The sequence below is a fragment of the Mustela lutreola genome, chromosome 2 (genome assembly GCF_030435805.1).
Source record: "Mustela lutreola isolate mMusLut2 chromosome 2, mMusLut2.pri, whole genome shotgun sequence".
In the NCBI taxonomy this organism is placed as follows: Eukaryota; Metazoa; Chordata; class Mammalia; order Carnivora; family Mustelidae; genus Mustela; species Mustela lutreola.
Window position 1 is genome coordinate 79,818,293 of NC_081291.1, and position 18,478 is coordinate 79,836,770.

Sequence of the window (18,478 nt, forward strand, 5' to 3'; positions counted from 1 at the left end):
TGTTCTTGACTAAACCACATGGTTAAGCAAGAATACTAAAGAGTATTGTTTTATAAAATAATTTTAGATTCTATAACAGTCTTAGACCATATGGCCTAAAAAAAAAGTCAATATATGATTATCTATAAAAGATTCAAATATTCAAAAAATCAATTGTTACACCATGTTCTAACAGGGACAAATGCATTGAAAAAACCCAAGCAGATCTCAAATTTTATGATGCTTTCAGTCTTCAGAAGATTTTAAGTATATTTTAAGAAAGATTTAACTAAGTCAACATCCTAAAAACAACTTAACTTTTGATAAAGCAAAAAATAAACATTTTTTCTGTACCACTCGTTATATGATAGTTGTGCAACACAAACTTATATTTTGTTATACTCTATTTCTTTTGTTTTTTAAAAAAACCAAAAACAGTTTCATTGTTTTAGGAGTTAGCAAAGGCAGTTCTGAAACCCAAACCCAATTCTGCATTTTCATCTGTATCATGTGAGTAAAAACTCAATCTGTAATTGAGTTAGCTAGCTTTTTTTCATTCTAGATATCAGAATAGGGTGTTAAAAACAGAATAAATACAACTCATATTTATAACTTTGAACCAATATATCAGTAGCAAGTAAATCTTCCTGGTAGTAAAAATTTAGCCCTATAATTCCATTACACATTGTTAATTTTTATCCTCCCTCACCTGGGTCAGGAGATTTTATATATATAAATATATACGTGTGTGTGTGTATACACACACACACACAAACACACACACATTTATTTACTTATTTTAAAGTTCTGAGGCAAGTGGAGAATTATCTCCAGACTATCCGCATGACACCTGCCAATTCTAGCTTTGCAGTGAACCCTGCCTGCAGATGGCAATGGGTTAGTTACTCCTGATACCTGGGGGTGTGAGTGCAAGGAAGGTGCTCTGATTAAACAACTAATTCACAGTGAAAGCAAAACTAGTATCATAGACGAAGTAATTACTGATAACATTATTTATGGATGGATTTAACTTAAATCTTATGAATGAATCTGAAACTGGAATAGGGCACAATAAGTCATCTAACAAACAGAAATGACCACCACACTATGTCCACTGTGAGAATTACTCTTCTTTTATCGCTTCAATCCAAGGATTTCAGAAGTCATTCTCAAAGAACAGCATCAGAGGGACAGAAATGTTCCCGGCATCCAAACATTACTGACAGAGTCCCAAAACTACAGATGTCACAGCCTGGCTCCCTATAGAGAAACTTGCTGATGGGAATCACAGGCCATCATCCTCCACAAAGAATCACTGAAGTCCCTCAAGGAAGAAGACTACAGGGAAAAGTGAAGAAGGGGAGCCAGAAAAATGGTGTACATCAGCAAAAATTTTACTACTACCTCTTTTAGATGGCCATTTCAGGGATAGATTTGTGTAAAAAGATGTTTGTTTCTACAGTAATACTGTCTGTCATCTGCTTTTCTAATGACCCCCCATCTATGGCCTCAGTTTTTACCTTCCACTGCTTTGTTTACATGTTTTCACTAAATTTTATATATTAATCAACAGCATGTCTTCTAGATGTACAGAATACAGGAGTATCCTGCATTAAGAAACATTTTCTAAACAAAACATACATATGTGGGTGCCTAATGCATTCATTTACATAAATATCCTAAAATATAGAAAAGTAAAAAATAAAAAGTCTCAATGGAATCTTAGTAGTACTTACAGTAACAATTCAGAAATAGACAATGGCACCAAAGAAAATCATCTTAGAATATATAAGAATGTTGCTGAAGAAAAAACAGGTACATGTTACATTTGAGGTTTCTTCTTTCCCTATCGAAATCACCGGAATAACTTGTTTCTCTAAAATACTAATAACCAAGTTTCTCTATATATGTAACTGTACTCCTGGGAAAAAAATTTTTTTTACTAGTAATTTGGGAAAATATTTTTAAATTGTAAATGAACTGAACACCGTCTGGAAGTTCTGAAAGCTGAAATACTGGTATCTCTGTGAAAGGGTGAGAAGCAATTCATACATATTAATTCATTGACTACTTGACTCTGAGGCTAAGGATTAAATTCAGATCATATTATAAAAAAATGAATTTGATCTTTATATGAATATTTGAATCTTACCTTGAACTTGTTCAGAACATCTCTCTCGGGCTTTTTCTCTCATTATTTTAGGGATCAAAACATCCTTTTCAACATGTCTGAGATGCTGCCCTGGGGAAAAAAAAAAAAGATCATTCTTTAATATAGTGAAGTCTCAAGTAAATCACCAGTTTAGGGAATCACCAGTTTAGGGAAAAAAATCACCAGTTTAATATAGTGAAGTCTCAAGTAAATCACCAATTTAGGGAAAAAATATCCGCTTTACTCAAAATGAAAGCCTATGCAAATATATTAAAAGCTGACTCTCACAACTTCATTAAGATTGTGATTATTTTAGTTAGTAAAAATCATTCTAAGTATTTTTTTATATAAAACAAAAAAATGTGGGACACAAGCAATACGTTTCTAAAAATTTCTACAAGCTACACTGCAACACTTTTGATAACATTCTATGCAGCCTTGTCAAAAGGTCATAAACTAAAACATTATAATTTCCCTTCTTAACATAACCCAAAGAAAGAGGATTTTTATCAATACTGAGATTCAAGGATAGATGAACAGATCCAAGATTATGAGACACACAAGTAGTTTAGTAAATAACATGTATTTATCCCCAAAGGATCAGGACATTTCCCAGTATCTAGTGACACATAGGAAGACCAGGACCCCTAAACTTTTCCTGGTACTACTCAATTCCCAACAACCTTTGGATATAGGCAGCCATGAACTGAGAGTATTTGCCGAGCGTGTAAAACGGCAGCTTAAAAAGCAAACAAAATCAACAACAAAATAGCCAAGAATCACTTAAATTTGGTGGGACAACATGGTGAAAGGGGAAAACCAACTGTAATTAATCAAGAAATATTTAAACCTTGGAGACTTAGAAGAGTAAAAAAAAAAAAGAATTTAAAGTTTAAGAAATACACTAAAGTAAATATAAAGACATGAGTCCTCAGACAGAAATGGATTACGGATTACCTATGCACACTGTAAAGAAATATCTGAAGGTCAAAAATCCCAAAAGCTTCAAAAGGGAGAAAACGTTACCCCCACAGAGGAATGAGAATCAGATTTATATTGTTTCACTGGCAAGACTTTGATACATGAAGACAATGGAGAAATAACTTCAAAGCTCTGAGAATGAATTTCTTTATATCCAAGGATTCCAAAGCCAATTAAGAGTGTGAAGATATTTTCAGATGTGTAGGGACTGAAACCTCTATCCCAATCCTACTGACATGAAGCCACCCCTTTCTGTTGTGCAACAAGCCATCAACACACTTAGTGGCATAAAACAAACATTGTTATGCATAGAGTTCCAACAGGCCAGTACTTCAGAAAGTTAAGGAGAATTGACCCTTCTCAGCTTCATAGTTATCTGAGGCCTCTTCTAGAAGAGGCAAAGGACTGGCATTGACTTCAACAGCTACAAAAGCTGAGGCTGGAGGATCTACTTCCAAGATGACTTCTTTCTTCACTTACCCATTTAACCTCTGGTATGAAATGGCTGATGAATGGGCGTGGTGAGAACTGTAAACTAGAGCACCTATACATGACTTCTCCGTGTGGGCTGATTTTTCAGAGTGTAGCAGGTAGGTCTGAGGGAAAGCAGCACAAAGGGCATGTAGGACTCTATACAATATTTTTCACAACTTCCTGTGAGTCTCTGAATTATTTCAAAATTAAAAGATCAAGGAAAAAAACTTGTATAAGAAATCATAGAAGAAAATCTTCATGACCCAGAGTTAAACAAAGAGTTCTTATACATAACACCAAACTCATGATCCATAAAAAAAAAAAAAAAAATTTAAACTTCATCCAAATTAAAAGCTTTCACAGAAACTGCTCTTAGGAAGATAAAGACAAGGCACATAGTGGAAAAGGTTATTCACAAATTTCGTATCTGAAAAAGGATTTGCATCCAAAATACATACAGACTTCTTTGAACTCCAGCAGTAAGAAAACAATCCATTTAGAAATGGGCAAAAGACTTGAACAGACACTATACAAAAAGATAGAAGGATAGCAATAAACACATGAAGAGATGCTTAGTATCATTAGTCATTAGGAAAATCCAAAATAAAATTACAAAAGTTATCACTAAAGACCTATTAAGATGGCTGAAAGAAAAAAAGTAGTAATACTAAGTGCTAACAAGAATACAGAGTAACTGGATCTCTCAGACATTCCTAGTAGGAACATTAAATGGTACAGGCACTCTGGAAGATAATCAAGCAGTTTCTTATTAAGTTAAACATAAGTTTAACTTCTATTAAACTTATGTTAACTAAAACTTAACTAAACTTACATTAAATGGCATTTAACTTATGTTAAATGGCAGTTTCTTATTAAGTTAAACCTAAGTTTAACTTTTATGTTTAACTTAATGCCATGTGACCCAGCAAAACACTCATCAGGATTTATCCCAAGAAATGAAAATATGTTCCCACAAAAACATGTGGGCAGATGTTCACTGTGGCTTTACCCATAACAGCCAAAACATGGAATTAACCCATAAGTACTTCAACAGATAAGTAACAGTTCAGCAAGACAACGGAATATTATTCAGAAATAAAACAGAATGGATTGCTGACATCCAACAATGGCAGGAACTTGAATGGATATCAAGCGCATTAAATTGAATGAAAAAAAGACCATCTCAAAGGGCTACATATTGTATGATTCCATTTATATAACATTCTTAAAGTGACAAAACTGGAGTAATGGAAAACAGATCACTGGTTCCCAGTAGTTCAGAGCTAAGGAAGCAGTAGGACGATTAAAAGCAAACAGAGGTTTCCTTTGTGCTGACTGAATAGTTCTGAATGCTGTGATCACGGCTACCTAACTATTCACCAGCCATAAAATATCATAAACACACACACACACGCATAAAATTTGATAAAATTCAACTAAGGTATGTACCTGAATTAGCATACCAATGCCAATTCCTGTTTTCCTTATGTATAATTTAGAGCAGTGTGTTCCAATTCTTTTCCATTTTTACTCTAGTAGAGCCTTTTTAGTTTTTTCCTAATGCCCCCCATGAAATGTTAATACCACAGACACATTGTCTATTTATATGCTTCATGTATAACAGTACTTCATATATTGAAAGAGTAAGATTTTCTCCCTCCGTTAACAATTTTTGCCCCTTTGAGGGCAATATCATACTCACTGAAGACCTATATGAAGATTATGAAAGACAGTATCATTAGGAAAAACTGGAGAAAGGGAACATGAAAACTGCCATGTTTTGCAGCTTTATGTGTTACACTATTTCAAAATAAAGTTATAATTTTAAAAAGCTTAAAAACATCTAAGAGTAAAGGACTTAGAATAACCAAAACAGTATAAAAGAACAAATCTGGATGACTTACATACCTGACTTCAGGTGATTCCAAGTCTCACTACAAAGCTACAGAAATCAAGGTGGTGCAGTACAGGTATAATTAGCATAAATAGATTGATGTAACAAAACAGAGTCCAGAAATGTTTCCACTTAGATACAGTCACTTTATTTCGACATATTCGCCAAGGTTACTGAATGAAGAAACAAAAGCGTTTTTTTCTAATATTTTAGTTATTTGAGAGTGTGAGCAAAGAGGAAGGATAGAGAGATGAAGAAGCAGACTCCTCACTGAGCAGGGAGCCTGATGTGGGACTTGATCCCAGGAACCTGGGATCATGACCTGAGCTGAAAGCAGAGGTGTAACCGACTGAGCCACTGAGGCACCCAATAAAAGCATTTTCAATAAATGGTAGTAGACCTGGATAAAAATGGAGGTGGGGGGGGAAATCAGCCTAAACCTTCTGATCTACTTCACAGTACCCATAAAAACTAATTTGCCACAGATTATAAACCTAAATATGAAAACTAAAACTATTAAACCAAAAAAACCCCTCAATTCCTCAGAGTAGAAAAAGATATAAGACACAAAGACACTAAACAGAAGAGAAAAAGATAAATTTAATTTCATCAAATATAAAACCTGTTCATCAAAAAACACCATGATGAAAATTAAAAGGCTAGCCAGGAGAAAGCGTTCATGGTAGATAGACAGATAGCTACAGACACAGATAAATACAGAAATAGGTACAGTTCTATATCTATATATGTAGATACATAGACTTATTTGACAAAGGACTTGAATTTAGCATATATAAAGAACTCCTACGGATCAATAACAAAAATACAAACAACCAAATAAAAAACCCAATAAAAAAGGGACAAAAGGTGTGAATGGACTCTTCAAAAATATATACAAATTGTAAATATGTAAATGAACAGGTTTTCAAAATCATCAGTCATTAAGAAAATGCAAATGAACCCCATTATACTATTTCACACCCACAAGAATGACTAAAAATTAAAAATAGTGACAACACCAAATGTCAGAACGTGGAGCAAGTGGAACTTTCATATATTGCTGGTAAGAGTGTGAAGAGATAAACTTCTTTGGAAAACTAATTGTTAAGTTATAGTTAAATATACACCCAACCTACTTTCCACTCCTAGGTATTCATTCACCTAACGTCAATAACAACACATTTCCAGAAAATGACTTGTACAAGTTTGTTTATGGAAGCATTCACACTAGCCAAAAATTGGAAACAACCTAAATGCCCAACTGAATATTACTCAGCAATACAATAACTGCTGATACACTCAGCATGGGTGGAGCTTAAAAACTGTTGACAATAAGAAGCCAGGCCCAAGAGTAAATACTACATGATTCAAGAACATAAAAAATTGTGATAAAGAATAGAACACTGGTTATCTATGAGAGTTGAGGAGAATACCCTCTGGGAGAGGTCTTGATTCGGTTAGTTGTAGACATGTATCACAACTTACAACCTGCAGATTTCACTGCATATTTTACCTCAATTTATAATATATTAGCTTTAAAACAGGATAAATAACTGCACTCACAGTGGAGGACTTTAACATGTAACTTTAAATAATTAAGTAGATAAAAAGTTCTGTAATTTTCTCCTTAAAGATATTATTCTTTTACTAGATTTACTTCTACTAATAAGGGTTAAGTAACATGTAATTATTTGTCGCTAGTTTCACTTAAATCTTATTGTCCTTATAGCCAACACAATCTTACTTCTCATTAATTCTAGTAAATTGGCCATAGTCTTCTAATTTCTATGTGGACAATCACAGGGACAGCTCTTTCTTCTTAAAAGCTTACTGGCTAGGTCCTTTAGAAAGTAAAGTAAGTATGAACTAACAGCACCTCAGTCTTGGATGCTCAAATTCCATTTAGAATTTTTATAGTGATCTTCCTGTTGAGATTGGCCTATGATTTTCCTCTGTGTTGCTTTGTATAACAGTTACATTATTTAAATGATAAACTGGGGACCTAACTCTCCCCTTGTATTCTCTGAACACTCTATATAAAATAAAGATTAACAGTTCCTTTAAAGTTTGGTAGAAACTACCTGTAGCTATCAGTTTTAGGAATCAACTTGGCTAGGCTATCCTCTCCAGTTATTTAAACAAACACTAATCCGGGTTATGCTGGGAAGGTACTTGGCAGATGTGATTAAAGTCTATGATCACTTGACTTTAAGTAAACTTGATTTTCCTAGCTAATCTGGGTGGGTCTCAAAAGCCTGAAGAACAGCATTGGTGGTATTGTGGGGATCATAGCTGCCTTCAAAAGCCTGAAGAACAGAACTAAGATTTTCGTAAAGAATGCCTTCTGCAAACTGCAGCTCCAGCTCAGAACCAAGGGTTCTAATGCTGATAGCCATTCTTCCTCATAGCTTGGCCGGCCCTACATTTCAGACTTGCCCAACTAGCTACCACAGTCACAGGACCGATGGCTCTCTGCTGGAATTCTTGACCGGTACACCAGCTGTTAGGGCCTAGGTCTTGCAGTCTCTGTGTGTGAGAGAGACAGAGTTTTACCTACCAATTCTATTTTCTAAGGGCTTTTTATTTTTTAGTCAGTTACAGTTTTTAGCAAATTTATATTTCACAAGGAAACTATCCATTTCATCAAATTTTCCAAAGAATGATATGAAGATATTCACATGATTTTTTTTTCCTCTTTACCACACCTATAGTTGTATCCCAATTTTCACTGCCTATGCCAGGGTTCAACAAACTATTTCTAGTTAAGGACCAGACTTGTGAATAAAGTTTTGTAGGCTACAAACTATCTCTGTCATGTATATGCTTTTTTAAACCACCCTTTGAAAATATAACTAACCATTCACAGCTTACAGACCTTACTCTAGACCTTTTGCCTGGACCCTGGTTTACTGAAACCTGGCCTAAACTATTTATTTATGCCCCTCTTTCTCCTTAGCTTTGCCAGAGCTGCTGTCAGATGGGAAAAAGGACAGTGAGCTTATAGAAGGCACCGGAAATATGGATGGAGGAAAAAAGGCAGCTTTGAGGGAGGCCCTACAGGATCACAGGGCCTGCAGGGACTAAGGAAAAGAGGATTCAAAGAAGGCTGCCAGTTTTTCTGGCTCCCGGGGAAATGCTGTGACCACTCAATGACACAGGGAACGCACGAGAAACACCAGGTGGGAGAGGACTTCAGCTGTGGACATGGTGAATTTCCGATGCCTGTGAGACTTCCTGTGGAGTGGAAAGCTGATGTGTACTTGAAGGGAAATAATGAAACAGGAGACTATCTCCACATACTTCTTTCCTCCTGGTCTGCAGCACATATTTTAGCAGGCATCAGTTATTAACACGATAATTAATGAGGAGTGGAGGAAACACTGTAATACACCGACCTAGTTTATAAAATCAATATCAAAATGTTACCTCTTCCTTTCACTTATATAATTTTAAACTATACAACTTATTAATATTGTGTCCTGATGAGTATCTTTTGTTCTAGAAACTTTGTAGTGGTCTCAGATAACAAAAGCACTAATTTTTTAAATCAGTTCCTTAAATGGGAATAGTTGTGTAATATCAAGCTATTTTTCCTTAAGAAATTATAACAGAAATTTACCTATTTATGAATTCTAGGTTATAATTCCTATTTAAACATATGTTTTAAATAGCTTGCAAAAATTCCTTCTGAACATTCTTCTAAAACCTCCTAGGGCAAAACAAACAAAATCAATTACAGAATCACACGAATACTTAGATTTTCCGAACTCTTGGTGTTAATTCAAAAATAAAAATACATAAATAAATTCTACTAAAGATGCTCTCATTTGATAGCATATCAACCACTGAGCATTATTAATTATAATTTTATATGTATTACAAAGCTATCTTCAACACAATTATAAAATTATCCTTTTTATTCATAAAACTCAAATGATTCTCTCAAAGTCAATGTGATGCATATATGTTATACATTTGTATAAGAACCTGCAACAAAAAAATCAAATTTTGAGAGTTTGCTACCATATAGTCATATGAATTTATACTGATATAAAAAATCAGGATAACACCACCAAAGAAAATTTCCAAAGCTCTAACTTCAACATTCTATCATCACCTGAAAGTCAATTTTCACCTTTTTCACTGGCTGAATTTGTTAGCTCAGATTTTGCTTGGGGGCTCACAAGTTCTTGCAGTATGGCAGGAATAGATTAGATTGTAAGTCTACTGGCAACAGCAGTTGCTATGAATCCACAAAGATAACAGTGAAGCAAATCAAAGTATTACAGAATCTTTCACTGGAAAGAAGTGACATTGGAAGGGCAAGGTATGCCTTTACAAAAGTGAGAATGTTCTAATTTAACAAATTTGATTCTTGTTTAGAAAATGCCACTTTTTTTTTTTTTTTTTTTTTTTTAACTTCCTGGTTAAATTTATTCACTCCTGAAGACATTTCCATGCTACTCTTCACTCTGGAAGAAAAACAAGAAAAATGCTTGCAGTTAAGTTTGCAACGGTATCCTCATTAGCCACAGTTTCTATCTTTAGGGCTCTCTACTAGCTACCAAGAGCCTAGAAATGAAGAGCTCCAGGCAGATGGTATCAGGAAAAACATAGAAAGACCAGTGTTCTCAATTGCTACATTTCCAATAAGTGCTTCACACCAGGAATCTAGGCAGCTTCCAGTTTTCAACAGCACAAAAATAGGGATGATCTTGATCAGAATTCTCAGGTTCTTGCCAGCTTGCTCATACTTTCTTGCTATGATAAAATGAGGAAGGGGTGGATGGGTGATAGAGATACTTAAGCTGGGAAAATTACGACAATGAAGATCAGTGCTCCTTTCACACTCTTTCTTTCCTTCAAGCCCTACTTGAACGAACAAAACCAGAAAAGACAGTCAGTAGTAGGAGATATTCCCCACCCTCCCCTGCCCCCAAATTCCAGCCTGCCGCTGGCTATAAGGCCTTCAAGATGAGGCAATGAGACCACAGTCTGTGTAACAGTCCACCCAGGTGAAGGTACTTTGATTCCATTTTGCGGATACAGAAGTGGAGACCCACAGGGTTAAATAAAATCAAGTCTCTGATAAAGCAGCAATGCCAAGATCATGTAACCCAGCTCTCGAATCTTCTTCCATGACACACCACACACACGCAGGTGGTGGCCTCTTTAAAGGGATTTCAGCAAATAAGGTTATATAAGCTTCAGAAGTTATACAAAGTGTGAAATAACCCTCAGATAGTCAAGATTGTTTCAGAAGCATCAGAAGCACAGGTAAAATTAAAAAAAAAAAAAACAAAAAAAAACAAAAAAACCCACCTCACCCTTCAGATTGTTTTCTTTAGCAGAGCGTTAAATGGAATTCTGATCTCTGATTTCTAGCATGCTGAAAATTATTTGAAAGAAGGGGGGAAAAAAAACCTACCACAAGCCATTTGTCGTTGGCTGAAAAAATACCTTCAAACAAAGTAAACATCACATATTAGGTCAACTGGTAATAATCTAATTTTTTATAAGCTCAAACTTCAAAAAGAGAGGGAAAGCAAGTCAGTAAGATAGATGTCCCTACTTCTGCTTAGCTTCTGGGTCAGATACCCTATAGCCCACAACAGGAGTCTTCATATGAACTATTTTGTCCTATCAGCTTTCACTGTTAATAACCACCCAGTTCACACTAGATGTGCCCATTTCCCAAAAGCACCTATTTCTTGGACCTCAGATTCTGTAGATTGTGAGGTGTGAAAACTTCCTCTTCCACCCACATTACTTTAACCAAGATGAGGCCAAAAAGGGACAACAAATCTAAAGGTATACCAAAGCAGGAAATAAACTTATACAAGAAGACATGCCAATTTTAGAAATGTGCTGCAATCTCCATCGTGGCCATAATTTCTTAAATGAAAAGGTTTCATATTTACTTTACTTGGTAAAACTTTGAGACTATCTTTTCCTACAAGCACAATTTCCCATTGATACATAAGAGAAAATCAGCAGTGTTATGAGAGGCATAAACAGGTATTTGAGAAAGAAATAAGGGACAGTATGCCTATGTCTTCTCAGCAATACACACCTGATTTTTCTGATGGTACATCTGGAACATGGTAGACTATATTCAAATCTGAATGTTCCTCAGTGCCTTTGGCCACTCTACTCCATCAGTTCTCCTTCATCTTACAATATTTCATAACCTTTCTTCAGAAAACATGTGCCACTTTGTAATGGAGTGGGGGAATTATTTTTACATTGAGAGGTTATTCACTTATTTCAAAGAATCAAACTTTGCTCACACCACTCATGGCTTTCTTGGCATGGCCTTCAGAGTCTGTGTGTGTTAACCTGAAAACCAGTTCCATGATACAACTTTTCTTGGGGAGGAGCATTTCCCAGGATGATCACCTACCACCTTCACCAGATTGCCCCTAGCTAATGTTGGCTGAAATTCAAGTTCACTTTCTACACAAGAAACTTACCAAAAATGAGGATATTGAGATGAATGGACTGTACAGGCTGAAGGCAAATCCTACAGGAGTCTCAAAAATATTCTGAAAAAACGTAATACTAGGAAAAGCATAAACGATTCCAAAATCTGCTCCTAGTCCTTCTGCAGCAACCCCACAAGGTTCTACCTTTAAAGATGCTGCTGCCATGTTCTCAGTGATTATTTCCAGCTCCAAAATTTACTCTGTCCACATTTTCAAGTGTCTATTGGCAATTTCCAAGTCCCAACGGTATCATGATTTCAACTTAAAAATTTCAACTTAAATCTGCATTCTGCCATCCTGGTGGTTATGTTATACTCCTTACGGCGCCTGGGTGGTTCAGTGGGTTAAGCCTCTGCCTTCGGCTCGGGTCATGATCTCAGGGTCCTGGTATCGAGCCCCGCATCGGGTTCTCTGCTCAGCGGGGAGCCTGCTTCTCCCTCCCTCTCTGCCTGCCTCTCTGCCTGCCTCTCTGCCTGCCTCTCTGCCTGCCTCTCTGCCTGCCTCTCTGCCTGCCTCTCTGCCTGCTTGTGATCTCTCTTTCCGTCAAATGAATAAATAAAATCTTTAAAAAGAAAGAAAGAAAGAAAAGAAAACCAGCTTACATTTATATGGTACACAGAAGAAGCACAATAAATTATTTAAAGAAGGAAGGAAGTGGTAGAAGGAATTGTTTTACAAACATCACACACAAGGTATTACAAAGTAGCAGGGGCTCAGAAAACCCAAAGCAATCTTACAACATTACCCAGCAAGTAACTGTAGAGTCAAACTCCAGCTCAATCTTCTGTCCTTATTTTCCATTTTCTACCTCTTATTTTCTTAACAAAGTCTACCACCTTGTTCCATCCCAAAGTTCTCTCTGACCTCAGCACCTGAAAGTGCCTTCTCCTCCTTTAAGCCCAGGATTTGGGGCACAACAATGCTATGGCTCTAAACTGCACCTGGATTCATACATCATACCGTACACCACCCGTGCAATCTTCTTTTCCTGACAGAGCAGTGGTTGCCATGGACTGATTCTTTGTCCCCCTCCCCCACTCCACTTCATCCTGAAGCTCTAAACCTTAATATGACTTTTATCTGGAGAGGCAATTAAGTGTTAAAGGAGATCATATGGGTAGGGCCCTAATCTGACAGGTGGTCTTATAAAAAGATTCTACCAACCAAATTGGCCAGCACCTCCAGCTTGGACTCTCCAGCCTCCAGAACTGAGGGAAAATAAGTATCTGTTGTTTAAGCCACTCAGTCTATGGTACGCTGTTATGGTAGGCCAAAGACACTAAGACAGATTTTGGTACCAGAAGTTCTCAATTCTGGCTGCATCTTCTAATAAGCACTTGAGAAGGCTTTGTAAAACTCTGATGCCTGGGCACCACCCAAACCAGTTAAATCAGAAATGCTGGGATAAACCCAAGCATTTGTATTTTTATTTTATTTAAAGATTTTATTTATTTGACAGAGAGAAAGATCACAAGTAGGCAGAGAGGCAGGCAAAGAGAGAGGGGGAAGGCAGGCTCCCTGCTGAGCAGACAGCCTGATCTCAGGACCCTGAGATCATGACCTGAGTCGAAGGCAGAGGCTTAACCCACTGAGCCACCCAGGCGCCCCAAGCATTTGTATTTTTAAAAGCTCCTCAAATAATTCTAATATGTGGCTAAATCAAGAAACACAGCATGAAATATAAGTTTAATGAGGTCCGAGACCATGTCTCAGTCATCTCTTAATTCGTTTTAACTGTTGGCACATGGCAAATATACATTCAAACTGTTTAATAAGTGACCCATGACTAAGAGTGTTTCAACATTTGATAATTATGGATATTCATTCTATTAACAGATATTAAATACCTACTATGTATGCATCAGTCACCACGCTAAGGTGTCTACACAATGCTAAGAATAGCAGGCTAGTTCCTTATTCCGCCACATAAACATTTAAAACTCAGTATTTTAATTCATTATACTTAACACTCCTTTGATTTGTAAAAAATAAAACAAAAACAAGAAGCAAAAAACTCCCAGTAACAGTTCCTCAGCAAACACAATGCAGGATATTAAATTCCATGTTTTTAAAAAAAATTTTCCCCTCAATCTCTCAACTCAAAAATGTTACATATTTATAATCAGGGCTGGTGGAGGGAGAAAGCGAATTTGGGCATCAGTGTTCTTATTTGGGCAGTTTCATTTGATCCATTTACATCAGGTAAAAGGTGGTATTTTTTGACATCTTTATAAACTTAGGGGCTTCTACACGTATGCTATTAACATCCTTATGCAAAAATAAGGAGAGTCCTCTAGTCAATGGAACATAAAACCTCACTTTTTTTTCCTGTGGTGAACCATCTGTGCTGACTCAAGAAGCCTTTGAGACCAACTGCAAGTATTTAAAAATCATAGATGTTTAAGGCTTAAAGCAGCTTTCAGGGGCACCTGTTGAGCGGCTGCCTTTGCCTCAGGTCAAGATCCCAGGCTCCAGGGCCTGGGCCCCAAGTTGGGCTTCTGGCTCTGCAGGGGGCCTGCTTCTCCCTGCTGCTCTATGGGCTTGTGCTCTATGTCAAATAAATAAGTGAAATCTTAATTAAAAAAAAAAAAAAAAGCAGCATTCACAGTTATTGATAAACCTTACTCTCCTGGTTCCTCATCCTCAAACCTGAGATTATGCCATTTAGAATTGGGCGTAAGGTTAATAGCAAAGTCTAAAACAAGAAGATATCATTACAAATTTCCCAATTCAATTGGGTGCTATTTCCATAATACGACAGTGCTCCCCCCTCCCCCCCCCCCCCCCGTGGGCAATCTCTTACTGTCTAGATGTAATTAACTGGTTTATCTTCTCTAATCATCTAGTCTCTGAGAAATCATGTAAAAATATTTACTGTTTACTACACAGTTACATACATATTCTCATTCTTCACATGATGCTTTTCTTCATTTCTCAAATCACCGGACACAGAGACATTCACATCTATAAGTTCCACTTTATTTCTCAAGGAAAAAATTCTAGGTCTAGAATGAAAAAACTCTATACTCAGGTTATTTGACATTTTGGTAGTTTTTAAAAATCTCAAGTAATTTTAAAATTGTTTTTTGAAAGATTGCGGGGTGGTAACAATCAGGGAAAGCTTCCTATGCAAATAATTCTAAAGTGAAGTGTGAAAAATGAACAAGAATTAGACAGACTTGGGGATGGGGAAGAGAGGGAAAATTCTAAAAAGAAAGAACAGTATGTCAAATGGCCTAGAGGGAAAAAAACAAAGCACAGTTTGGCAGATGTTAGGTCTATCTGAAACTAATGTTATTACCACAACCCCATGATATCCACACCTGGAGCCAGTACAGACACCTGTGCGTATTTATATGTTTGTGCACATAGCCCTTCCTACCTGACCTACCACTATTCCAACTTTCATTAACTGAACAAAGGTTCCTAAGAGCTTCAGATACAAGATTTTTAGGAGAAAGCTGGAATCCTTCCTATAGTAGAATGCAGGAGCACTCATACCTGCAACCTTTTCAGGACTGCCCCGGGCATGGCAGCATATTCCAGCTCTCCTGCCTGCTGCCCCCCTCCCATCTCCTGCAGTGGGCAAGGACGGACAGAGGTCACAAAAGCCCAGAGCCCTTGCCTCCAAAGTGGGACAAGCCCTGCATGCTGCGGTACACCAGAGCTGATCAGGTAGAGACAGGCCTTCCCTGAAACCACATCCTTGCTCAGCTTCTTCCCCTTCCCTTTCCGGTTCCCCTCAGTCCCTCACAGGTTTTTTCCTAAGAGCATACCATTCATCAATCACTTGCATGTAAAACATCCAATGGTCCCCAGACCTTGGTCTCTAATGTCATTCCCAAAGAAAGGAACCAGGGTTTGTAAGAGATAGGACTAAATCTATGGATGGGCCAGAAATACCTTGTGAGAAAAAATGGAAATGCTCCAAAAAAGGATGGGAGCATATCACAAGGACCTGGAAGCTAGTTTGAAGGAATGCTCTCACTGGCTAAATCTGGGAAAATGTGAGCACCAAAATAATTACATACGGCAACAAGTTATAAGTGGAAAAAAAGGAATTCATGAGTGTGTATCTATGATAAGTCTATAAATAAATAAACAAGAAACAAAATGATCTCTGGCTTGTATCAAAACACCAATACCATCCAATAAATGTGGAGAGAATGCTGGAGATAGAAAATCGTCACTCTGAAACCACTGTAGGGAAGCCTGAATCAGGCAAAAATCATCAATGGATACCACATCAAAGGGAATTTTTTGATGAGGAATTGGTATTTGCCTAGTCATAAATGGTCTCCCCACAGATTACTAATAAATGGTGAGAGGAAAAAACCAAATGGAACAAAGCCCTTGACTGGGTGATTAAAATTAGTATCACCTATGAGAGACAGACATCAATGTGCCTCCAGATATGACACCATGAGAAAGACATCACCACTGAGGCAGTATTTTGCTGAGAACAAATAACCTGGATCTGATGAAAAGCCACATTAACAGAAAGTGAAGGAAAGTTCTATTTGCCTAAAAATCTGCAGCATCTTCCCATCATTCTTGGGATAAAATTCAAATTCCCTAAGCTGGCTGACAAAACATTTCATGATTTGATTCACAACTCCTATAACCAATATACTTCGAGTTTAGAAATATATAAAAATTACAAGTTCAACAGATTTTTAACCCTGAACTACCAATGTAATCTATGTCTAAGAGAACACTACAGAGCTACTGAAGCAATAATAAAAATTTTGCTGATCAGCTACATAACCTTTTATATATTAGTCACCCAGTGCTCTGAAAAGATTCTTCTAATTTGTTTAGATGTCTAACTTAATTTCCAGTGAATTTGATTAAGTGCTGGTATCCCTAAAGCTAATCTACCTATATACCCACAAGAACCATTAACAGAACCCCTATAATTCAAATATTCCAAGAACTGCCATGACACCCCCCCCCCCAAGATACATCTTCAACACCTATGCATGGGATGTCATGAAATTCCTGACTCTACTTTCCATCCTCTGAGCTCTTGCTATCCCATATTCCTCCCCTAATTAGATTTCTGGACAACACCATAACAGCGACACACACACCTGGTCAAAGACACTTCTCTCTGCTGCTATTGCCCCACTATGCAAAAGTAGAGAACAAATCCACACTAATGGATGAAGGAAGGGGAACTAACTACCCTGCTAAAAGAGGAAATGGTACAAGGGGGTGGGGAAGAGAAAGGAATCTCTTCTGGTTATTAGAGAAAGTAATCAAAATTATCAGGCCCAGGTTTCTGTAGGTTGTCATCTGGGAATATAATGATGTTGGAAAATTCTCTGGAATCTGGAAATAGCAAAGGAATAATTAAGTGTTCTTTCAGTACAGCCCTGGGCTTGACTTTCCATTACCAGGCCCTTTTACAACTTGGTACAGGAGGAGGTTAATGTCTAGAACTTTGTAGAATAAAGACAGAAATAATTTCTGACCAGTGGAAAAGATAACCCCAAAGATTACAGTGTATGGTCCTGTTTTAAACCCACCATTTTTCTTTTATCTAAGCAAGCAATCTATGAAACAGTCTATGCATCTAAATTGTCAAATGCTTTTTGGACTGTTTTACTAATTCCCACACTAATGAATTGAAGAAAATCTTCAGCACACATTTATTTTGTATTTGCATGAGTAGTAATTTTATCTTTTTGAAAATTCTATTTTAACAAGCACCACTTTTTAAATTGTTCCTATAGGGGATCATGTGTTATGCATTCAAAATATACAATCATTTAAATTTTCAATCACTTAAGTCTGACTAGATTTTCAAAATATACTTGTAGAAGGGGTACTAAACTGGCAAATATGGAATAGACTATGCTTAAGTCTATTATGCAAGAATGAGCTATACTGTATATTTCTGAACCATTACTATGCCATCAAAGATCCCATTCATGGCTAAAAACGTAGGGATAATTTTCACTGGAAATAGGGGGATTAGACTGATAAGAAAACAAAGCTAAAGAATAAGTCAATAAAAGTGGAAGAGTTCAGAACAGTGGTTCCTTTTCTACTCTGTTTGCATATTAGAACTGTCTGGACTATTTTAAAATGTCAGAGTCTTAGTAAATTAAATCTGAATATCCAGAAGCAAACCACATACGAGTATTTTTTACAAATATTAATCTCTTTCTGCAGCCACTTTTCTTGGGTGTTGTGAACTCCCTCCAGCTTTTTCTCTCTGCATTCAAATAGTAATAGAAAATAATGAACATAATTACAGCTGATAAATGTACAAAGAGTGCCCTTATTACCCCTACATTAATGAAAAGGAGAATAGTGTCACTAAAACTACATAGAAGAGTAAGTATGTAATCTGCATTTCAATGCTGGGTTCAGAGCTTCTTGAGAAAAAAATGGAGGTTACAAAGTTAGTTAAAAGCTGTGCCAAACGAAGATCAAACTTGTATAAAGATCTTTAAAAATCTAACATAAACCAATGAAGGTAACCTACTGAATGGGAGAAGAAAT

General features: G+C 36.7%; 1 protein-coding gene across 2 annotated transcripts in view; it reads right to left on the bottom strand.

Annotated features, from left to right (window-relative positions):
- The window catches only part of CMC1 (C-X9-C motif containing 1), a 98,654-nt gene that overhangs the window by 75,890 nt on the left and 4,286 nt on the right, over positions 1 to 18,478 (bottom strand). For both annotated transcript variants that reach the window (XR_009350861.1, XM_059162425.1), the window contains exon 2: positions 2,132 to 2,221. Coding sequence is in view for 1 of the 2 variants with exons in the window: in XM_059162425.1 (XP_059018408.1) it covers positions 2,132 to 2,221 (90 nt within the window). In the remaining variant the exon portion in view is untranslated. The remainder of the gene's footprint in view (positions 1 to 2,131; positions 2,222 to 18,478) is intronic.